The 25,146-nt window shown below is 44.0% G+C and overlaps 1 protein-coding gene across 17 annotated transcripts in view; it reads left to right on the forward strand.

Moving 5' to 3' along the window:
* The window catches only part of NCAM1 (neural cell adhesion molecule 1), a 316,687-nt gene that overhangs the window by 276,102 nt on the left and 15,439 nt on the right, over positions 1-25,146 (forward strand). For 9 of the 17 annotated variants that reach the window (XM_054592465.1, XM_054592471.1, XM_054592466.1 and 6 more), the window contains 4 exons: positions 968-1,099; positions 2,233-2,247; positions 19,593-19,717; positions 22,801-22,978. In XM_054592465.1, the coding sequence (XP_054448440.1) occupies positions 968-1,099; positions 2,233-2,247; positions 19,593-19,717; positions 22,801-22,978 (450 nt within the window). The remainder of the gene's footprint in view (positions 1-967; positions 1,100-2,232; positions 2,248-19,592; positions 19,718-22,800; positions 22,979-25,146) is intronic. The other 8 variants (XM_054592467.1, XM_054592474.1, XM_054592468.1 and 5 more) reach the window with 1 other exon arrangement.

The raw sequence follows: 25,146 nt of genomic DNA on the forward strand, positions 1-25,146 counted from the left end.
GGGTTAAATTGAAATAACTTAGTGAAGTGCGTTTTGTTTCTGTAGAAGTTTTTAATCCTGGCTCTGGTTGAGGTAACAAGGGTGGAATTGGGATTGGGCTAGGACACAGGGTCAGAGCCATTCAGAGGCATCTTCCAACCCAGTTTTACTGAGAATTCATTCCTCCAGAAAGCTCTCACCACTCCTTGGGCTTTGGTGAGGGGTGAGAAGTTTCTGGAAGGAATATCTATGCCACCAGGACTAGAACGTTCCTAACTTTCCTCTGAAACCTCATACCAGCCTTGTGGCAGGTTAATCCCATGAAATATATATATATATATAACATATAATGTACCATTTTAACCATTTTTAAGTATATAGTTCAATGGCATCAAGTACATTCACATAGTTGTGCAACCCTCACCACAGTCCATCTGCAGAACTGTTTATTATCCCAAACTCTGTACCCGTTAAACACTAAATCCCCTTCCCTACTCCCCCAGCACCTGGCAGCCCCCATTCTACTTTCTGTCTCTATATAGCCGACTATTCTAGGTACTTCGTGTAAGTGGAATCATACAGTATTTATCCTTTTGTGTCTGGCTCATTTCACTTAGCATAATGTCTTCAAGGTTCATCCATGTCATAGCATGTTTCAGAATTTCCTTCCTTTTTAAAGCTGAATAATATTCCATTGTAAGTAAACACCACATTTTGTTTTTCCATTCATCTCTCCATGGACACTTGGGTTGTGTCCACCTTTTGGCTCTTGTGAACAATGCTGCTGTGAACATGAGTGTGCAAATATCTGTTCCAGGTCTCTGCTTTTAATTCTTTTATGTATATATCTAGAGGTGGAATTGCTGGATCAAATGATAATTCTGTGTTTAGTTTTTTGATGACTTGCCATACTGTTTTCCACAGCAGCTACACCATTTTACCAATAGGCTTTTTATGCTTTGTGATCCTTTCCATATTCTCACAACAGCCAGCATGGAGGGCATAGTCACCATCGTGGGCCTGAAGCCTGAGACGACGTACGCAGTACGACTGGCAGCCCTCAATGGCAAGGGTCTGGGAGAGATCAGCGCAGCCTCCGAGTTCAAGACACAGCCAGTCCGTAAGTGAAGCCAGCTCCCCTGCCTCCCCACCACACCCTCTTCTCCTGGGGGCAGTGGGGGTCCCTGAGCTGGCCTGCCATTGTTCAGATGACAGCTTTTTGTCTTTCAGATCCCTGTGCTCAAGGTGGTCCCACCTCCTAGTTCTGTGGCCCTCAGTACTGACTGACTGATACTTAATCCCTTTATCCTCTCTTTCTTGAGGGCTTGGCGACACTGTCACAGTAACTGGTTCAGTTCCTTAGAATAGCAGCCTGGGGGGAAACCGCTGACACATTATTAAAGGGAATGGGGAGAAACACGGCAATGTGTTGTGGAGGGATTTGGGGGGTTTGCTTTTTGACACAGGTCACAAAGGCCCGAAGCACCTTATGGCTTGAAGGAAGAGGGTAAAAGCAGTGACAGTTCACATAATTAGTTGTGGGACTTTGATGCAACAAAGATATTAAATGACAGAAGAGCGGAGAGTGCTGTAGGATGCAGGAGCAGAAGCAAAGTCCCAACAAGCAAAAGGGAAAAGGATGCTAAGACCTGTGACTTTTCTGCTCCTCCACCCTTCCCACACCAGGGGCACACCCTGGGGTGCTCCCTCCCTCACATCCTCTTTCAAGAGTTACTTCTTCCTGATTCCACTCACGGATGCAGTTCTGGTTTCCTCCATCATTCCTCCTCTCCTTTAAGTGTGCCTGCCATCCTTCCCCTCCTTCCGCACAAATAGCCGGACTCTGGGCACACTCTCCTGTGGAACATCCCTCCCCAGAACTGAGTTACTTCCCCTGCAGGATCCTGAGTCCACCCAGCTGAAGAAGATGCTGTAGAGCTCGACTCCTTGCATGCTCACAGAGCTCTCCGAGCCTCTCTGATTCCTGGTATTAAAAAGCAGACCAGGGAATCCTTTGCTTCCTTCTCTCTGAGGCCAGAAAGATCCCCTTAACTCTTCCCAGAAGTAGAAAGCCTATCTTATCTTCCTTCTACAGGAATTGCTTCTTTCTGGATTGGAAGTAATTTGATAATTTGAGTTTCCAATGCCATGTGTTCTGCGGATGCTAGTCATTTCTTTTACATCTTATTTTTTTTTCTTGGGTCTGTCTCTTGTCTTTTCTTTTCGTCTGTGTTCCATCCATGGGAAATGCAGATATCCCTCTTCCACGTAAGTGCCTCTTCATACCTCATTACCTGTTTCTGTAGTGTTAACGTCTGCTAGTCCTAGTTCTTCATTTTAGTTCCAGTCCCTTTTTGTCCCCTAGAGGCTGAAGTAGATGCTACTGTCCAGGCCTAACCACACTGACCGTAGTCTAGTTGTGCTCCTGTTAAAGAGGCTAACCCTTGTCCTATTTTTAGAGCATGCAACTTTTGTGTCTTTTGAAATTGTGTTTACTTATTAATTTCTGTGACATTTATCCTGAAGCAACAATGATGTCTGCCAAGTCAAGCATGGTGGCATCTGTAGATGGTCCCTTAATAACACGTTATAGCACCACCTCACCTGTAGCCAGGATGCCAGAAAAGTGACCACGTTGTCACCAGGCCTCTATTCACAATCCCATCACAGGAAAAAGAATTTAGAAGGATTTGCACATTTGCTCTTAGGAGGTAAAAGAATGGAGTCCTTGTGCTTTCTGTCTATCAAGGTGGTGGTAGCTGGAGGGCAATAGGAGGACTGGTGGGTGAGACAGCAGCTGCAATTGTAAAGAGTTTAATGAGACTTGGTTCCAGGCCACGGGGACATCCTGCAAGCAGCTGCTGGGGAGTCAAACTCCCAGTTCCAGTCAACTCTGTTCTCTAGCATGAAGTACTCGCAACCTGCCATTTCCATGTATGGGAAAACTAACCAGCTACTTAGTAAATAGAGACAAAGAGTAGGGTGATTCTCCCTGGGAAGGACCCCCTAACTGTGTAAGCTGTAACCAGCAAACATAGGGAGCAAGAGTGACAGGAAGCTGGCCTGCTGTTCTGGGAGCAGTGCTGTGGTCTGATGTCCCCAGCCTGCACAGGTGCCGCCAAGCTTCACCTCCATTGAGCCATGGCTCCTTCTTCCTAGGTGGGGCTTAGAACAGTGGAAGGAAATGTTACTCAGAAAGACTTGGAAGAAAGGCTATTCAGAAAACTACTCTTTTTATAAAAAGTTCCTAGTTCCTGAAAGACACTCAATGAAGCTTATCTTTTAAAAATTTATTCAGAAATATTGCAGCAACAGCAGAAACTAAGTAGATCAGTGTAGGTGGTCTGAGATTTTGAGAAACTATTATATTAACTATCTCAGCAGAGTTGGTTCCTGGATGAACCAGTTCTGGAAGGAGACAGAATGGGGGAGGGGGCGGGGGTGGAGTTGATGGGTTGGATTGACTGACAGCTGTCTGCTTTGGGCTGACAGCTCTTCCCTGGCTGAATGCAGGAATGGAGCAGCTCTGGGTTTGAGAGCACCTTCCTCCTGGGTCCTGAAGTTGGTTCTTAGCCTGAGTCTTCATGCCTGCTCTCCTAAATGGTATCAGCACATGGAATGCAGGCTCACTGTGGTGAGGCCTCCTTTGAGTTTCTAACCAGTAACTGTGGTTTGAGAACTAAATCAGGCTAACTGGGTCTTGAACTTCATTCATTGCCAGCTCAGCCCTCGTAAAAAGGTGAGAATTTCTATAGCAGGTGCTGTTTTAAAACTCAGTATTTAGTTTTGTTTTTTTTAAAGGAGATCTTTAGACCTTGTTGTTTGTTGTCTGATAGTATGAAAATAGGCAATTAAGCAAGATTCCAAGAAGCCCTTTGCAAAATGGTGGGGTCAGCTCTCCATTCCAAGTAGATCATGAGTAATACAGTAGCAGGCATTAGTAGTGGCATGAAAAGTCAATTTTCTCAATCATTTAATAAAATTATGCTTTAAAGAGTTTAAAAAAGCAAACTTCTTTTAGATAGGGAGAACTGTAGCATTGCCTTTGAGACGACTATGCCTTTTTCAAGACCTTAAGCAGGATAAGAGGTGGCACACATGTGGAAATAAACAGGAACATCATACTCTCACTAAAGCTGGTTATTATGGCCTGTCCCTGCTCTCTCATAGCCTTCCCAGGGTTGCCGAAGTGGGCATCTATCCCAACGGGTATCTTGTTGGCCTGGACCTGTCCTGAAAGGGATATAGGTGGAAGAGAGACACCAGCATTTACTTCTGCCATGGCAATACACACTTAACTGCTACCAGAAAGTGAGGGCAGGTTTTAGGAAGGACCTTCTCTGAGTTCTCACTGCAATTACGTGGAAGGCACAAAGGTTGTCTGAACTTTAGTAAACAAAATCAGCCCTCAGCAGTTACAAAAGTTTAACTATGTGCTTATGCCACGCCCCTATCCAGTGATGTGGGTCTCTATCACTGGCTCATCTCACCCACTGACAATGTAGCCCCTCCTGTAATTTTGGGGTGCAGATGCACAGAGCACCCATGACACTGGCATTAGCCTCTGGGTGCACCCACACCCCAAGGGAGAGCAGGTACAGAATCAATGGGAGCTAGCATACTGGACAGGGAGCCGTCACTGCCGGACCCCTGGGTGTTGGATGAGAACCAGTGCATTTCTCATTAGCTCAGCACTTGAAGTTCACTGAGATGACTCAATAAGGGGGTTGCTGTGTCAGTTGCATAAGAGACTTCTCCACATTGACTTCTCCAGGAGGCATGAATATGTCAAAGCAGGGATGAACAGGTGAAACTAGCCAAAGCCACAAGTACCTTCAGGACTCCTGCTTCTGAGTTGCCAGATTAGAAAGCATGGCTCCTCTCTTTTAGGTTCTTGTATGCAGTTTGTAAATGTGTATATAAAGGAAAAGAAAGAAGCTATGAATTTAAACAAACAAATAGAACTCAACCTGGGAAAAAATGTCGCTGTCACATGTGTTTTTAAGACAAACATCTTCATGCTGTTAAGACACTCTTATGTGAAAAGCAGATCTCTGATTGTGTCAGGCGGGGCTGCCTCCCTGTAAGAGCAGCGAGGTCCTGAAGAGATGATGTCACAATTTGACATGAACCTATTCCTCATGATTGAGCCACACACCTTCAGAATTTCATTGTCTGAATATTACCTCTTAATTGCTTCTGTACCATGAATCAAGGCAAACGATTCCTTTCAGGGCATAAAGATTATATATAAATGAGTCTCTACTTTTTAAGAGGCATCTTGAGATTTTTGTTTTCACATTTTGCCACCTAGATGGCACATTGCAAGTGTAAGTTAAATGCATTGTAATTTATTGTGGTTAAAACACATAAAACTCTATCCCTTTTCCAAAATAATATGGATAATTATGCAAACAACTCAAGCCAAATAAAAGAAAAAGAGATTCACCTTTACCTGAATTAACTAGACCATCAACTCCTGATGAGTTAGTAACTATCTTGCTCTGATTCCAGCGACATTGTGCTTGCATGGTTTAATGAGGGGCCCTTGTCCAGAAGGTAAAATGAAGACCAAACCCAGAGTTTTGAGGCAATGACAAAGATGCAGTGATGTTTTTCCAAATTTCCATCTAGATCTCAAAGGGACTTTGTTTTGTGATTGTAGGTAGGGATATTTGCCAATGGAAAGCTGAAGAGCTGTCCAGAATTTCCTGGATGCACCATTTCTACCCATCTTCCTTGCATAAAGTTGATTAGACTTACTTGTTTAGTGAGAATAACACAACTTATTTGCATTGCTCTTCACACACAAAGCAGCATCCACAGAATCATGTTCTGTAGGGTTTGGGGACAGGGCAGCAGTGATTTTCTCTCTTCTGGATGCCAAACAATCATGAACCTCACCCATAATAAACATTAATAAGTAGAACCATCGTTTTCGCTTTATGTAGATGTTGAAATTAGGCAGTGAGACATGTGTTTTGCTACGAATATGTACCATTAGCGTAAATATATGCCAGTATACAAACACGTATAGAGATATCTCATGTGAAAAACCAAAGCCTTCTTCTCCTTTACTTGTTCACCTTAAGCAGAGGTCTAGGTTCCCTTTCCTCCTGTACCTCTTGTCCTCTGGAGACAGCTGTTCCTGCTGAATTGACTATTTGTTTTCAAACAGGGTCAAAGACCCCTGCAGCTGTTCCTGGCCCAATCCCTTACCTGAACCACGGGCTTGGCAGGCACACAGATTTATGGCTTGAAGTCAGAGCGCCCTACTCTCTGCTGGTCCTCCAGCCACCTGTTCTCATGCACACTGTTCTTGCCCATTTTAACTCACTTCAGCTTATTGTACTGACATCCCGGGGTTGACTCTTCTGTTCTTTCATGCAGTATCTGTATACCTGGATGATCCTCTACCTCTTTTTTTCTCACCTTCATTTTTCTTTCCTCAGCAGCTCCTGCTAGCTCTTCCACCTTTGTTCCATTGTCTCATCCAGATAGTGAGTATCATTTTCTCCATCCATCTCTCTGCAGGTTGCTTTCTACCAGCCACAGTGGGTATGCCTAATGTTATCTCCTTTACCAGGTGATAATTCAACTCTGTTGGCAGAAAGCAGCACTGGGTTGTAGAGAAGCAAATGAGAAGAGAAATAGGCAGAGAGCCTCTCAGATTCCTGGGAGGCAGCGCTCCCCTGAAGGGGATGCAAGTAAAGAGCATGGTTCTGGACAGAAATTTTTGCAGGCAGGCTCCTGAGGCTGTCGCTGCCTGTGCTGAGATTCTTAGTGAGCCAGACTGAAGATGGTATTTGGAGAAGCCAAAGGAATTTGCCCAGAAAAATCTCTATTCTGCAGGGTCATAAGGACTGCTTCGGGGTGTTGTGTTTTCACTCTCATTTTAATTGGCACAGTTGGATTCAGACATTGAAATTAGAAAGTGAGGACTATGGCTTTTGCTTTTTTCATAAATGCGTACATTTCCCATAAATATTTGTGGAAAAATAGACAGTGCTTGCAGATGTGCCTGGCAATAGGAGCCTAGGCAAATTATTTAACCCTTCACAACCCTCCTTTTTTCTCCTCTATAAAACAGGATGAGTACTTGCCTTCCCCCTGACTACCCTCTCACAAAAGCCCAGCAAATATAGTGTTCGTCAAGCTGTGTTTGCCCACCCAAGAGGTGTCTACTAAGCCTGACAATGATGCCACCTGGTCAGGCCCAGCCTTTGCCACCCTGACTGAATCTCGCTCATTCACAATCTTATTTCATTTGACTGCCCTGTCCTCTTGTTCCCGTGCGTCCTCTGGAGTACAGAGAGCTCCAGGCCATCCACTGTTTGGAGTTCTGAACCTGTCTTTCTGGCGGGAAAGAACAGAGTGAGACAGCAGCTGAGTGAGTCTCAGGGTGTCATGCCAACTTGTGGCCAAAGTAGCAGGCAGGGGGCAGGCAGGGCTGTGCTGCCTGGCTGGCTGTGTTCTCCTTAGTATATCCGAAGTCCCAGCATTTTGGGCACAGCCACAAGAGGTGACTTAAGACACAAGCACAGAAACCTCCTGTTACACCTGTTTTACTCAGAAACAGGCCCACTACCCCAGGTGGTACTTTCCAAGCTGCCTACTGTAGCAACAGGAGCTTAGGCTTGGGAACCAGAAACAACTCTGGATTCAAGTCCCAGCTCTGCTACCTCTGTGTACAGCTCCATGATCTTGAATGAGTCACTCAACCTCAAATGAAGGATAGATTCTACCTACCTTGTAGGTACTTGTGAAAATTAAAGACCAGGTATGAAAAACACAAAACACAGTGGCTAGCATGTAATAGCTGGAATTCATGGTAAGAATAAATGAGGGTTATGTTACTTCTAAATGTGATAGTAATTTGTCTGTAAAATCTCTGATAACCTCTTTAAAATATTTAATATTCATATTGATAAATCAGGGAAGAAGTGAGAGAATATTCTCTTCACCATCTCTGTCTTTCCTTAAAAATAATGCCATAAATATATATACACGCACATTTATGAATTTATCTCCATTCTCCCCTTCACCCTTCTGTGCCCTTTCTGTTCTTCATGTTTCCATAGCAACCTGGCCTCTTCTTGCCCTTGCAACCACAGAACCATCTAGTGAGTACAGAGCTAAGCTGCCTTTGGCCAGATTGCTGCTTGTTGCAGATCCGACTTCTGCGTCACAGCACCGCTCGTGGTCTTCCTTGTGTTAAAGCAACAGTTGTGAATGCATGGTGGCTCCTCACCTGGTGTGGTTTTCTAAGCATGCTGTCTGCTTGGCCAAGAGAGAACAGCTGGCGTCACCCAAAGAGCTGGGGTGATTATTTAAAGAATACTCTGTGCATGAGCATACTTTTTCAAATTTACCCTCAAGTTAAAATTAGAAAATGATTAGAGAAATGCTGACAAGACCAAAGAACAGCATCTCTTCCCAGTTTTTGTTGTCCCTTCCCCCTGAAACGCGTGCACACACATCCACACACAGTCATACAGAAGTAGCTAAAAGACACACAATGAGGGAAGAAATAGGAGAAAAATGGCTGTTTGTGGAAAGGCAGAGGCTAAAGCAAAGAAGGAAGGAATGGCTGCGTCCTGACAGCCTGCCATCCTTTGTCTTGCGCAGTCGAGGAGCTGTGTTCACAGAGCACAGGTGGGAAGAAGGCACTTCCATCCCCTTGCAGATCTCCTTGGTGAGAGAAAAATCGTGACCCGAAAGCATAACCAGGCTTGCTCAAGTGTGTGTACTGAGAATCCAGATGAAATTTCTGGAATTCATCTCCTGATGATAGAGTCAGGGCCAGACTGTATCATCTTTTCCGTTGTGGAAAACATTACACTTCATCACAGCCTTAACATGTTCCAAGCTAGTCTTTACAATGCTCTAATGAAGTGAGCTAGTGGGTTAGGCTTTAAATCCCCTGATAAATCAGCTGGAGGGCTGTGTGTGTGTGTGTGTGTGTGTGTGTGTGTGTGTGTGTGTGTGTCCTCAGCTATGTGAGAGTTTTAGATTTTATGATATTTCTGAGCACACTGAAAAAATGGCATGCATCCCACTGAGCAGGAGGGGTCAGAGTGAGGAGGCGGACAGCAGGTATGCACAGTACAGCTCCCGCTCCCTGGGCAAGGGTTTCTGATACAAAATTGAAAGAGAAGGAAAGAGCGTCCTGGTTCTGCGTATTGCATGAAATGATTCTCTTTTCTACTGCAGAACATAGCTAAGGGTCTGCTTTCTTGGTGTTCTCTCCGTGTGTGCTGCAATGAATTTTAATTCCTGATGCTTTTGAGGTTTCATTTTGCTAGCAGAGCAGAGCGGGTGACGATGAACTGTGCTCACATGGGTTTAATTCAGATGATGGGTTTTTTGCGTTTGGAAAAGAAATGCAACTAACAGCACCCTTTCTTCTTCTAACAACAATGCCCCTGCCCTTTCCAGCCTGGGCTCAGCATGTGAGCCTGGCACAGCAGGAGAAGGCTGCGTCACGCACTTGCACAACTCATGTTGCATCTAAGGCATCTGGCTGTAGTGGCCTTCTCTGGAAGTAAAATACAATCTTGGATCCAGGTTTTTCTTTAAGGAAGAATTAGATGTTTCTCCTCTGACATAGGTTTAATTTGTAAACATCAGGCATTTCCTGCCACAGATAAAATGCTTAGTCATGACATCCAAAGAGAAGAAAATCTGAGTCTTTTATTTTGAACCACTTAACTACTGACCCAAATTGTAGGTCCCAGTGGATAGTGAGATAAAGGAAATACAATCATAATTGAGTAGCAGCCTGTAGTTAGCATGAATGTATTCCTCACCAGTGAGGCAAAATGTAGCACAGGTGAATTGCAGTGAAACTAATAGCACAGCATCAAGAAGCATATAAAAATCCCTCAATTAGCAATCAGTCAGTACAGGTGAAAATAAATGCCTCCTATTTTTATTAGTGTGTAAGTGTGTGTTGACCTATTTATAATTACAAATGAACGAAGGTATTCTAAATAAAATCTAAGGATGAACTTCTCAGTGGTATACAATTCCTGCAGGGCACTGATGGCTAGAATGTGCCAGAACCTGTGCAATGTCAGACAGTAAAAAGCACACGTGATATCAGCTCACAGTGGCAAGGGAATATGTAGCTTGGTTAAAGCATTTCTCTTGAATTACTTTTAAACAGTGGCAGAGGGATGTCTCTACCTCCCTTCTTGGCCCTTCTTCTCTCCTGGCTTCAATTGGCAATAGCCAGATCTTCCCTTGGCCTATGAAAGTTGAGGTAGGAAACCCAAAATGCCTCTGACGAAGCAAGGTCATTTGTGTCATGTTTAAGCGACAAACTGGAATATAAACACAACATAGGACAAAAAGGAATGTTGATAAATCCCAACAAGAAAACTACTTTTTTATTATAAACATCAAAATGTGTCTTATCAATGCAGCCACAAATCTAAGGAGATAACTGTACCCACAAATGTCCAAGCATTTGTTTAATGTCAAACTCTCAGTTCTTTTGGTCAGAGGTTTACTTTCTGTTGTTCACCATTGACAGAGCCATTATCTCAACAACCAGAAGGAAACCTATTCCCTTTCTTCACCAACCTCTTCCTTTACGCGTCCTGACTCAGCACCCCCTCCCGGCCTCTGGGATAATGTGGGCAGATGAGTAGGGAAGTGAGAACAGGTCCTCAGGGCCACCTTCTCTGGCTTGTATTCACCAAATCTCATTCAGCCCATGCCCCCTCTCCTCACTGCACCAAAGGAAACACAAAATGACTTTTCTTAATGTGATGTCGTAACCTGTTCTTACAGAGCACACAGTCTATGCCTTAGAGATCATGGGACTTCTCCTTCATGACCCATGTTGTTTCATTGCCCTTGTTTCCCAAGGATACTGAGACATTTCTAGAACCTGTGAATAATAACTTGCTTTTTTCTTTTCCTTCAACAGTCTCCTGGATGGACTTGACTTCTGGGTCCTGACAAAAACACCTCCCTATTTTAAAACAAGTTCACATGCTCCCTGATGTGTTATTAATATGCAGTGTTTTAGCTGTATCTAATGCTTCTTGGTGTTAACCAAATGCTCTTTATGATTTATTATCCTCCTGTTTCTGGGCAGTTTTACTGTCCTCCCAATGTTTCCTATATATGCTGCTAAGTTAATTTGATTTCTCCTTTTATTTAGTCTGTGATTTTGTTGTTGATTTTTCTCCCTGCCCATTGTTTACATCAGTTTTTAATTTTTTTGTATTTTCCATGTGACCTTCTCCACTTTCCTTTCAACCAATCATGTGCGTGCGTATCATGTGACTTTGTCATGTGGCTTGCATGGTGCTGATGATGTCGTCCACGCTGGTGAACAGAAGGTAAAACTCTTTGTTCTGATAAGTGAAATAAATCTGGGACCACAGCCTGGCACCTAGGGCCTACTCATTTCTTTCCATCTCGGATTGACTAAGACAAGCCATTTAGGAGAGTTCCTCTTGTTCTCAAGTCATATGCAGAATTCATCATTCTTTGCAACCTTAACATGACAATTTGATACCATGACAGCCTTTGGTTTAATATTTTGCTTTAAGAAATGTGGCCTTGCAAACTGCTATCTGCAGTAAAACCGCTTAGCCACAGCACAGTTTGCAAACTTGAATTTTTACTGGATAGTTTATAAAAACTATTTCCCAGAAAAGTTTTGTAAATTAGCTTTATAACATTGTTGTTTAACTTTATCCAGCAGTTCTAAAAACCACAGTTACTCTAAAATGTGTCATATTTCCATGAAAATGTGAAAATATATTTGTTCACAGCATCGAAACATGACAGTGAGAAATGTATCAACTGCAAAGGTTGTATTTGCTCAAAACCAGTGAGAGTGCTTCATTAAACTTATGCCGACTGAGGACTTTCTGAAACTAGGGACATAAGAGTTTTGAATTAGAGCAGTTTGGCTGTGATTTCTTAGGTGTCACTTTTCAAGAGTGACCCTCTCCCGGGCAGGGGGGCAAATCAAATGTCGCCTGGCAATTACCATGACAGGAGATCTCCCTGTCATCCAGAAGCACGTGATTGACCCTTGCAGCAGTGGGGATAAAATCATAGCCTCATTAAGTGCATAGCAGTGACAAAAATAATTAGTTAATATTGTGACTGTCACAACCTTGTGAAAATATTTCACGCTTACCCTGAAGAGGAAAGGAAGCCTCTGCTCACAGCGTTGCCCAGTAAAAACAAACACCTATTCAAAACCTGCCCTGGGAGGCATCTGCATTCTGCTCTCTTCTAACTGAAAATTTTTACTTCAAATCACAACCTGAGACACATACAGGCTGCACTGATCACAAAAGCAAAACTAACACCAATAACCGCCCAGTGTGCCCCTGCATGCAAGGGGTCCCCCATTTGACCTCACTTCACTGAAAACTGATTGGGCGACATCCACAGGAACAAAACCACCAACAGCTCGTCTCGCATGTTCTTTTTTCCTGGTCTGTCCTTCCGTTGTGTGCACCCCACGTGTGTGAGCCTGTGTGTGTTCCCCCCTGTGCACCCTCCACACTGACCACCTCTGAGGACTCCGGCTCTCTAGGTACGGCCACTGTGTCCCAATTCAGTCCCATTTACATCCAGACTCCTAGAAAGAGGTCTTGATTGGAGCTATCCTTATTTCCAAAAAGGAGACGTTTGATATTTACATTGTATGAAATTAAGTAGGACTGTCCCCAAAACAGGAAAACATCTGATCATATCTTTGACCTACTTTAAAAAGTATCTTAATCTGTGAACCTTAGGGCAGGGGATGTTGGGAGCCGAAGATTTTCTTGACTCCGATACCACCCTGAATATTGTGGTAGCTGCTCAGAGGCTGATGTACAGGGGCAAAGCCTGGACCTTCCCCCTGAAATCTTAAGTGTAAGCAGATGTTGGGTTGAAAGCCATTAATTTCTCTTTTAAAAACAAGTTTGGTCATTTCTGTGCAATGCTATAATTCAGAATGAAACAAAGCACAGTGTTAACAAGGTAGAAACAATTTCATAGCTCTAAGGAGAGACCTCTTCCAGGCATGTTAAGGAAGGGGAGAAATGTTTAAAGATGTTTCCTGCAGTTGCCCTAGAAACACACCTTAGCAGAGGTCTTAGCAGTAAGTAAAAAATGTTGCCAGTATTAAAAATTCGCTGAGAACCTGCAGCATTCCAAAGCCTGATCACCCCTTCATCAAACCACATCCCCGTCTGTGACAGACCCTCTCTTGAGAGTTGCAAAGGAACAGGTAGAACACTGTTCTTCAGATGAGCAGCAAACAGCAGGAAATAGTTTTTAATAATAAAAGTTAAGGGAATGGAGAACTCAGAGCAAATAAAATTTACAGGGGAAATAAATAAAGCTTAGATAAAGGCAATTATTGCCTTCCTTCTCTGGGCATTAGTAAGGGTGTAAGGTGAGTGAGGCCTAAATGAGGACGGTTTAAGTGAGCAGGGGGTCTTTCTCCTGGTGGTGGGTTGTACACCCAACAACTGATGAAATCCAATGTTTCCTGTTCACCACACCCCCCAAAAATTACATGGGATGCACTTAATATGTGCTGGATGGTCTGTGCCCCTCAGTTCCCACCCACAGTGTTTACTGAGCCCAGCAGCAGCACGGAGTTAGAAGGGAGGTGAAAACAGGCGCTGGCACCATGCCTCAGAGTCACTTGGCCCCCAAGCCTCCAGAGCTTTGCATGTAGGGGTTCATGACACGGAAACTTCAGCCCCTATCCAGAGAGCCCAGGACTGGGTTTGCTGTGGCAAGCTAAAATGTCCCTGATATGCAGAAGTTTCTTTCTACTATGGCATGTGCAACTGCAGCGCCTGCTTCCCCCACTGACTCCATCAGATGCTGAGGAATCTGTAAGTGGGACCCCCTCCCCGACCAGCATGTGTGTGATGAGGAGCCCCCGCACCCCTCTGTCAGTGTGCTGCATGTTGGAGCATGGACCCCTCCCCATCCGTTCATAATGACCTTTTTTTTATTTAGCTACTGACACTGACTTGTACTAGGACATGCTGATTCTGATGAACTAAACTCTTAACACCCACTCTTCCTTCTTAGATTGAAAACATCACTAACCACCCCTTCCACGCCCTCCTTTATTTTTTACAGCTGTGTGTCTGGATGGCCCCGGTCTCTGGCAGGTCGACATAGACTTTTCTCCTGGGGCCTGCCCTCCTTGCTTTTATTCCTAATGATTGCCTTGCTCGGGTCGTTACCAGGGTAGAGCACTGGCATGAGTGGCCTGAACAGCAACGCAGCGATGGGTATCAGCTCAAATCCTGCGGGCAGAGTCCAGGCTATGGAAAGTGCCCATGTCGCCAGGGTTTACTAGTGTGAGGCTTCTCCTGGGAGTCTCATCCTTAATGAGTAATCTAATGTCCATGAGATAGTGTTGAACATGTTCACATAGCCCCACCCCTTGTGGCCTCAGAGGCGGGAGCCGAGTTAATTGTTGATGATAACAGTTATTTCTGACAGAACTTCCTCAGCCTGGATCTCCCCCATAACCACAGGCCATACTCATCATTAGATTTTCTTTTTTGGATGATGAAATAAAGATAATTGATCAATTAATCTGTTGGTGTTTTTATGACACCCGTGAGAAGGGAATTGGTATTTTTGTGGTCTGGTCTGTCAGAGTTCATTTGTTATTGGGTAATTTGTGTTTGGTGCCGCCATTCTCCTCCCCACCCCTCCCCCGGCACACACACTCACATCCATAATTCTTGAGAAAACTTAGAGCTGGAAGGGATTGGTGAACTACATGCCTCTGTGAGCTTGGCCACAGAGAGCTAAGCATCCTTTCTCTGAAAGAGCTGGGCACTGGCCATGCCCACAGCCATTCATTCTGTACCCCAGCATTCCCTGGAGCCAGACACTGGGACGGCAAACAGTCAGGTCACTCTAGCACAGGCAGACCCTTAACAATTAAGAGAGAAAAGCTCAGCAAAGTTACAGGTCAAATGTACTTGACTCTGAAGACTTAATTTGGGGGAACAATGCTTAAGAAAATTGATTTCTATGTGTGCACTGTCCAGCTTCTCTTTAGGACTGTAAGGAAGCCCCCCCTAGAATAGCTAGGTGGATGTGAAAGGGGGCATCAGGAAAGTTGGAGGGTCCAAGGATGTATGGAGCATAGATCGCATTAGGTTCATTTGTTTGACATCTAGGGCAAAGCGCTGGGTCTCGGAAGGAGAGTTTGTGGTCTAATAACTCTAAATCCTGATTCCCTTATGTAATTTGCTGATTTGCTAAGGACAAGTCAAACTTCTAACCTCTTGATGTAATTGTAAATGTTCCTGAGTTGGGAAAATACGCTTCAAATTTGAACAGTTAAATCATACGTTTTGGACTTTTTAAAACAATAAAAAGGTATACACAAGTTCCAAATTGCTTGTAAGAAATAATGAACAAAAGGGAATAGGAGTTAAAGTAAACAAAAGGAACAATAATTTTAATGCCAGACAATCCTATTTGATAGAAAGAGAGAAAGATTACAAGGCAGCCCCTACATCCATCATTGGTTTATTCTCAAATGATCCAAACGGGGAGGGAGAGCAAAGTGGATGAAGGAAGATCCAGGTTGACCCATCCTTTCTGAGGGGTGCCTGCTGGCACCTTAGCATTTCATTCAGAAGATACAACTTCTGGTACTTTGGGCTTCTATTTTCCTTCTAAAATTCACAAATGTCCTGGGATTGCTCTAATTTCTCTTGTGGAATTCAGATACCCAGCAGTAGTTTTCTGACCCCAGAGCTTCTGCTGATGAGGGGAAGGACGTGAAGCTGACTCCAATTTTAGGGCATAGTAACACAATAATGACCTATACTCTATATGGCCAGAAATATACATTTCAATTATAGTTTCTTGGGGGAATTCATAGGACCTGCCTGTAATATTTCTGACTATATGTGGTCTCTATGGTACATTCTTTTTTTTTTCTTGCACACATGATTCACATCCTTCTAGAAAATACCAGAACTGCTTAATATGTCATATTTGTCATTGGCAAGGTTTATTTTTAAAGTACTGCTGTTGTAGTCTTTACATAAAATATTTGGGGAAAAATATGACTGATGGCTGAAGCTGAACTCAGAGGGTGTAATTAACCCCAGTGGTTTTCCTGGAGCAACCTGCCGATTGCTGCTGAATTGTAAACCAGCATTTACAAATAATTACAATATTAGTTTTGCTGAGATTATCCATAATGATTTCAATCACAGCAGCCATCTCAGAACAGAATGCACATTGGGACCCTCTGAATAATCCCTTCTGCTGACATGGTCTGTAAAGCATTGTACCTCCTGAATGCCTGGGCCCCATTACTTCAGCCTCAGTCCCCACCCCACCCCCAAAACCCTCCCTGCCATGCCCTCATCACGCATGGCTGGAGACTTCTTTTTGCAGAGAGCTCAGGAAATAGTTTCTTTACTCCTTATCTAATCTTTAAAAAAATGGCTGGCAGTAGACATTTGAAGATGCTTAAGACAATTGATTAAAGAAATATTGCCTTTATGTGCTTTCAATAAGTTACATAGCCACAGAGTTGGTCAGAATCCCCGTGAGGTTAGTTGAATATGTGCTTCCTTTTTGAAATATTGTCATAGGAAGTGTTGTAGTTCTTTCTATATAAGAGCCCCTGACCAGCATTTTTTTAAAGATTGATTATAACCTAGTTTTGTTTTGTTTTTTCATTTGGCAAACAAAATCTTGTCTTATTCACCTTTGAAACTCCAAAACCTAATAGCCTCCCTGGTACCTAGTAAGTACACAGTATGCATTTGTTGAATATTTAAATCACTCTAAATGACATACCTGAATCATAAATGATATAAAATGCTCTAAATTCTATGAGACAGAATTACTTATCAGAGTAATGTGGTTGTCACTCAGATAAAATGATAGCAAGCTGGAGTGTTCTAACTTTGGTAAATGTTACAGCTACATTCTAACTATGGTACTGTTTCTAGTGGTTTCTCTGTGATTTCAACTATGTTTTTTCTGAAATAAATTCAAAGATAGGAGAGTACCTTCATCAGGGCAGTTGGTTCCTACAGGGATCCTTTGGCAAGATTTCTATTTATGTCTTTGAAGAGACTTGGAGGTCTCTTCTCTAAGATGAGATTTTTGAGCTAAGATTCTTAAAACAATTTTTTTAAAGGACAACTCTGTGCTTTAGAAACAGAATTGTTGGTTTTGCAATGCTTTTCCCTAAAAGGGGATGGATATTATATATTTTGTGTTCTGTCTTTTCAGTGTTATAAAAATAGCCACGGTGATCTTGATAGGCCATCCTAGGGCAGTGACCTGTCCAAGACAACAGATTCCCTAGGCTCTACTGTGGCTTCCTTAGCATTCTGCTTAAAGCGATCTTCGCAAACGTCAGAAAAAGCACCTCTTCTAAATATATACTCCTCTGAAGCAGGGTTCCATGTTTGGCAGTGTTCACTCAACCAGGAGCCCACACTGCTCAAACCTGAGAGGAAATAATGAGGAAGGTGCCAGCACAGCAGCCCCATTGGATTAATCTCTATTTCCCTTCCAAGGAGGCCTTGGGGAAGGGCCAGGCCCTTGGCTGGTGACTGTGTTGAAAGGATCACTGATGCCACCTCCTTCCCTCCTTCCCTCCTTCTGAAGGCAAATAGATCATTCATCATAGGGTCAGTGCAGCGATTCTGAATACAGAAAATTATAACGGTGAGTGTTCATCCCCATTCAGTCTCAGGTCCCCAACCACCCTGGTCTGCCTGGGACTAGGATGTGGTGTGCTCACACCTGGAAAATCCCAGACTAACCAAGGTGATTTGGTTGCCCAAATTTAGTCAGAGAATAGAATCTGTAAAGTTCTACTGCGTCTCCTACCTCCATTTGTTCAGCATTGGTGAGTTACATAGACCTGTCCTACTCTAAAATGCACTCCATTCCAAGTTTCTCCTTAGCTCTGGACATTTATGATAATATAAGACCTAACTTAGTTATTGTCTGAGACTTAGAATGGTCCAAAAGAATTTGAAAAGTGTACATGCCTTGGCACTATCTAAACCAAGTTTCTAAATATTTCCCACGGAATAGCTGGGGCCAGTGGCTACATAGGGCATAAAAATGGGACAAGTCTTTGCCTGAAGTCCTTTTATCTTTTTTTCTTCTTTTTCTTTTCCCTTAATTACTGGTTGAAGAAAACAAACAAATAACAACATTAAGGTAATGCATATTCACTGTTGTAGCATTTATGTGTGCCCATTACTACTACTCCTCAAGCCTAAATGTGCACACTGATTACCATGGGATCTTGTTAAGGTAAGAGTCTGCGTTTCTAACAAGCTCCCGGGTGATGCGCACACTGCCAGCCCAGGCTGAGTGGCAGGGTTCTCCATTAGCTTTCTCTGTTTTTTTCTTTATTTTAAGGGAAGAGCAGGACATGGGGCCATTTTGAGATTCTCAGAGTAGCTGAATGAGGAGAGTAGGCTGGACTGGTCCTGACAACAGCCTTCTCATAAGTGGCCAAAGGTACACTTTTGTCCAAAATGTAGTGACAAGCCTTTCCTGGCTCTTGTCACATGTCTGTGATTCTGTCTTCCAGAGCACAAGCCAGGACAGCCCACCCAGCAGGTGACTGTTAATAGGCTCTCCCAAACGTTCTATCTGAAGCCACAAAATCGATTCAGAGAGAGCTCCCACAGGAAGTACAGGATTCCCAAGTGTGTTAAATCTTCATTTTAACTCTTTATATTGGATGTTTTCTCACCTCATTGCTTCCAGCATATACTAATGAAATAGTTTCTCTAAAAGTAAATCAGCATCTTACTCTGAAGAGCCACCCTAGCCCTGGTAGTCTGTCACGTACAAGTTCATCTTCCCTCTCAACCTTGGACTCAGAGTGCCGCAAGCTGAGCACAAGCTGCCAATAAAGGGAAACAGTGACCTTTTTCTGCTGAGAAATGCTGAAAACATTTTTTTCTCTCCCTCTCCTCACTAAGAAAAAGACTTTAATGATTGTTACCTTAATACAAGTCATCAAGGATTTTCTCAGTCCGTTGAGCCCAAAGTGCAGGATAGTTACAAGAAGCTTGCCCGTGGCAAATTGTGCTTTATTTAATTACAGCCAAAAACTAAAATTATTTTTTAATGAATCTAAGTTTTACCACTTAGATATCCAGGGGAGAAATCGGGCTCCTTTGAAAGACTATTGTATTCATGTAAGTTTACTTCTTAACTGCTTCCATTTTCTCATATTTCAGGCTATTTCTCAAAATATCAGGTTTATAAAAACTTAAATCTTCGGTTGTAAGAGCAGAACAGCTCGAAGAAAATGCAAGTACCAGTGAGAGGCAGGAAAAAAAAAATCCTATTTCTAGAATGGTGGAAGGACTGCCTTACAGGGAGGGTGTTTCCCAAAACATTCCCAAAAGGTGTTAAGTTTGAGCTAAGTCTGAGGCATCTAACCAGAATCCAAAGTTTTATATTTACTGCCTTTTAGCCATTTGAATTTCTAAGAAAGCAAAAGAGTCCAGCCCCACCCCACCACTATATCCCGTTCTGATGGACTGGGTTTTCATTTTGTGGAAGAAAATGTCACATGAATGAACTGGCTGTTTCAGGGGAACCCAGCGCTCCTAAGCTCGAAGGGCAGATGGGAGAGGATGGCAACTCCATTAAAGTGAACCTCATCAAGCAGGACGACGGTGGCTCCCCTATCAGGCACTACCTGGTCAAGTACCGAACGGTGAGTGCCTCCTTCCTGTCCCCGCACTGCTGACACTTACCTTGCTGGGACAGCAAGGGGCAAATCCCAGGCTGGGGGGGCCTGGGCAGAATCACTCTGTGCCTTGGGCCTTAGTCAGGGTTTTAAATCTTCAGATGAACCTACAGCTGTTAGTTCTTGTCCACACTGGGACCATTTTAAAACCTCCAGAATGACTGTGGTGCTGACAAACTCATTCCATGACTGATTTTTCTGCTTTTTTAACCCTTGTACAAAGTTATTTTGCCATTACCCAGTACTTTTTGCAAATAACATACTAATATCTAATAATAATCGCTACCTTATAGGCAAGGTATTATGATTACAAGCATTTTCTCTCCACAAGACCCCTATGAAGTAGGTCTTATGATCATTGCCACTTTACAAAGGAAGGAAGGGCTTATGGCAGCCAGTAGGTGCCTAATGTCACACAGCTGGGCTAGCCAGGGGTGGAATCGGGTCTGTCTGATTGAAGAGGCTAGGCTAGTTCCCTCACCTGCTCTTTACCCCTACCTGTGCTGTTATAAATTTGCTAACAATAAACTTGGCCCTAAGCCTTTTCTTCCTGGTTGGCTCACTACCCACCTAAGATTTCTATCAGTACACCTTTCATCCCCAACCCCGAGCTGAGAATCTTTCTCTCCCTTTTTGGTTTTAGAATGACACTTGACCATTGCCAATCACAACCAATTGCTGAGAGATTTAGAGGCAGTGTCTGAGCACTGGGAATAGTTTATGGCTAGGGTTTCTTACCAGTAGGAAATAATAAACCACAGCAGTTGCCTTTTTTCAAATAGCCCCCAAGAAAAGCATTTTCCAGGAAGTTGACTTATTCCCCTCTGCTTTTGATCAGCCCCTGGTGAAGTGAAATATGAGCTCTTACCTGGTTAGGCTTACAGAGTCACTACAGCACAGATCCCTATACACCATGCTTCTCAGCTGGTGGACAGACCTGCTCAGCCCTTTCCAGCTTCATTGCAGAGCCAGGAGTGAGCTGACATGGGAGGAAGAGCCTCAGTTGACCCCCCTTAGGTCCAGCCCAGAGGCAGCAGCATCTGAGAGGCTTCCTCACTAGGGAATAGAAGCCAAGACTGGAAGTGGAGGCCGTGGTAGGGTGGGATGCCTCTGCCTGATGTCACACTGATGTGGCTGGGACAAAGATGGGATCCAATTCCACTTTCAACACTTACCAGCGTGTGACCCGAATACCTCATCCAATCTTCTAAAACTTCCATTTCTCCTTTTGTAAAATGGGAACAAAATAGCTTATCAGGTTGTTATAAAGATTAGTTATACTACATGCAAAGACTCTGAACTGTGGCTGACACTTGGAAACCTCTCTACATGGTAAATATAGTAATTGCTACTAAGACACTGGCTAGGGCTGAAAATACCTCCCGCAAGAGGCCACCTCAGGTGTCAGTTTCCAGAGGAGTCACTGTGGCTATGCCAGGCAGGTCTGAGTTAGAAAGATAAGTGAGGCAAACACTGAGATATGTTATATTTCAACCACCTTGAACTGCCTCTCTCTTCCACTTCAAAAACTCAATGTTTGCTATATTATTATTACTATATATTCATATGTATCATATAACAATAATGATTGCTTTATTAAAAACTTGCTTTATATTCTGGTTGTCTCTTTTGTAATGACGTTTGCCAAGGAAAAAGTTTTTCAGAGAAATTGGGGGAAAAGCAGCTGATTTTCTTCATTTTAAATTAAAAGGGACCACATGCACATGGTTAGGCATATGCACAACTAACTCACAGCAGAGTCTGCTTCCCAGTTAGACACTAAAGAAGCTAGCATTCCCCTCTAACGTCTCCCCACAGTGGGCATGGCGATGCCACCTTCCTAAAGGCAGGCCTTTGGCTGATACAAATCATTTTGCCTGTAAAGATGGCTTTGCTCTAAGCTAACTCTTCCTCCAGCCTCAGCCATGGACTGCACCACCTTCCAGGTAACACTGATGGCATGTTCTGCTCTTCCGAGGAGAAGCCTGTCATTTAGTAAACATTTATCAAAACTTTCCATGTGCCCAGCCTACGCCTCTCCAAAGACTGTTGTGTTAGGAGGTGACCACCTGCGGATGGCTTGGTGAACTCCCGCTCAGAATGCACTCATTGGTGAATGTGTCGGGTATAACGGTAAACAGTATTTGATTAGAAAAAGGAGCACCTATAATTCCAGCTGCAAATTGCCCTGTGCAGTTCTCTGCTAAGCTGAATGCCTCTTCCTTGTGGGCACTCTGAGTGCCCCAATGTTGGGCCTGACAGAAAAATATACACCTGAGATGCCTCCAGCTGCAGTTGTAGAGACTGAATTACACTGCATGGAATAGAAAAATCTAATTCAGTTCAACAGATGTTTGTTGAGCTCCCTGCTATGGGAAGGAGAGATCACTGCTCTGGAGCCACATGCACATGGCCCTGAACAAGACTGCCTCCCACTTTCCTGTCATCAGGTTTAGAAGGGGCCTGACAAAACCCTTGCAGGCTTGTTGCTGGGATATAATGAGAAAATGTGTGGAAAGCCTTTAGTACAGTGCCTGACACATAGAGATGCTTGATGAATGGTAGTTTTTATTTTTAATAAAACTGGAATCTATGCAGTGTTTCTGTGTCCAGGAGGTGAGGCACACACCTGAGTGTGAGCAACATTCTGAAATCAAGCAAACAACACATTTGCTTTATTACTTTTCTAGGATGTACTTATGCATATGTGCTCAGCATTGCAGGTGTAGCTTGGGGGATGGGCAGGGCTGCTGCTTGAGTCCTGAACACCCTGAAGGAGATGGGGTATTGAAGGGTTGACCCCATGTCACACTGGGATCTGCCACTGTTTGTATTTGCAAACATGTAAGGTTGACCCCCTGACCGGCATCATCCTTAGGGTTTTTCAGTCTGGTAAAGAATAAATACCATGTCCTATCATTGGTGTTTATTTTTATTATTTTGCACCAATAGTTACTGACTCCCCAAAGTTCTTCCTGTTGGCTAGTCTTACCAGCATTTTCATCTAAAGCTTCCCTGTGTCTTGTGTCCTTCCTGCCGGTTTCTCCTAGCTCTCCTCCGAATGGAAACCAGAGATCAGGCTCCCATCCGGCAGTGACCACATCATGCTCAAGTCCCTGGACTGGAATGCTGAGTATGAGGTCTATGTGGTGGCTGAGAACCAGCAGGGGAAGTCCAAGGCTGCTCATTTTGTGTTCAGGACCTCGGCCCAGCCTACAGCCATCCCAGGTATGAGTGCCTCCGCTTTCTGTGAGTTTCCCGCTTTGAATTAATGCACAAGTGCTGCACCTCCTAATGTGCCTGAACAACCCCTGAAAACTTGCTTGCTTACAGCCATCCTCATGATTGGTTGCCCATGCAAAGCTTAGTTTTGCTTTGTACTTATCTGTGTAGTGGGTTGAGATGTACTGGACTTGCAGGAAGGCTTGGCCAAGCATCCTGGGCAAAGGTCCTGTGTCATTCAGCCTTGAAAGACTGATGCTAAGCCAGTTTGGGATCCCTCAGATGGGAGAAATCCCAGCCCCAGCCAAGCCTTGGAAGCTGGTTTTGTAAGCTTCCTTTTTGAGATCTTATCTGTCATCTAACATTTCATACAAGGACCACATAACTGTTTTTGAGCGCTTTCTATCTGATGCTTGCTTACCTGCACAACCATGGTCCAAATCTCTTCTCTTTGGGGATCCCAAGAGAAGGAAGACATGGTGCCTAGTTAATTAAAAATCTTACTTGCCTAGGGTCTCTCAATTGAAACAAAGGTTAAATTGAACCACTTGAAACAGGACAAATGGCGAAAGTAGATACTGGAAAACCCCATCTAGGAAAGATAATCCAATCTGCTAGAGAGCATGATGGGAGCAGTTCTCCTAGGACAAGCAGGTCTGTCACCAGAGATGCAGGACCAATTCAAATGCGGGAATAAAGTGAGAGTTCTGCTTACTGGTCCAGCTACCTTGCTGCTGATGGCCAGTCTCCTCCTTGACCAAATCCCTCCCAGCAAACAGAGCTCTCTAACATCACTCTCTGCTTTTCCAGACCAGCCAAATGCCCTCCACAGGCAGGAGAGGTGGACATAGAGCATATAGCTGCAGCCTGTTGGAGGGGCGTCATAACCCCTGCGATGTTCAAGTATGGTAGGAAGGGGTTCTGATCTCCCAGTGGTGTAGGTTTGGCCCCCGTCTGCCTGTCCTATTACAGTGTTTCCCTGGCTTCAGCTCGGCTGTCACTATTGTTCCTCCCAATGGAAGAGAGGCCAGAAAGGATATGGGTTACAACAGAGCTGTAGCCTACAGTAGAGCTATCTGTGTAAAAGTGGGTTATTAAAGCAGCAAAAAAAAGAGATCAGTGTGTGAATCCCAATGGTTGGTCGTGCATGAATGTGTGTGTCAGATGGACATGGAGGGTCTCCAGAAATTGGCAGGTGGGTCTGAAGCCACAGATCAGAGTGTCAATTGGTCCTGCTCTCTGCAGTGCCGGGCAGACCCCTTAGCGCATGCAGGGTGAGCATGTCTCCACTGTCACGGCTCAGATGGTCAATGTCAAAGGCAAGACAGTGGGTAGGGCTACAGAAATGTTCTCATGACTACATAATGGGATGCCCAAATGGAGGTGGGACCACCAGCATCTTCCCTTTCTTTCTTGGCCTTCTTTGGTCAGTTTTTTTCTTGAAATCCACAGTCTGGTGTGAGTGTCCAGATCGGCTCGGCCTTTATGGGACATTGAGGAGCTGGGGGAGTGAGAGGCCTGAGTAACCCCTTTGCAGCAAGACAGATTCCCGATGGCATTTGTTTCCAGAGGTGAGACCCCATGGGCAGGTGGCCTGTACCTGCTGTGTTCACATGCTGGGGTTGGAGAAGTCGGGGCAGTGTGTGTCTGATACAGAAATTCTGGGAAGGCCTTGTCCTCCAGATCCTGCCTGCTGGAAATGTCAGAGTCCTTCTTGTTAATTTTCCAGGAGCCCCATTAGCTTAGAGAGGGTTGGAGGGGACGCTTACCTCACTAGGGGACCCTCCTGCACAGGTCTTAAAGGAGGTGGCCCTACGCTGGGTTGGACTTACCCAGCCCTTGCATTTGGACCTGAGACTAAAGCCTCTGAATTTTACAAGACATACGTTCATGGTAGAATTCTGTGGTCAGCAGGGCGATAGAAGTTGAGGAGAGCAGAACTAGATTCTCTCTAATAGCACTGTGGTGGGGAACCATGCAGCAGGAAGAAGAGTTCAATTTATGGTTGAAAACATGGCCCCTCTCCTTATGCACAGTTTGCTACACATGCTGCAGTGATCAAATGCATCTCTGCCACTATGTGTAAAAAGCTCTAGTGACTAGAAAGCTGTGGATAGGTTCATTGACTATATCTAAGAGACCTCACCTTAGTCAAAGTGTAACACTATCCTAAT

This window comes from Pteronotus mesoamericanus, unplaced genomic scaffold, assembly GCF_021234165.1.
Source record: "Pteronotus mesoamericanus isolate MK-2021 breed Mesoamerican mustached bat unplaced genomic scaffold, CSHL_Meso_final scaffold_36, whole genome shotgun sequence".
Classification (NCBI taxonomy): Eukaryota; Metazoa; Chordata; class Mammalia; order Chiroptera; family Mormoopidae; genus Pteronotus; species Pteronotus mesoamericanus.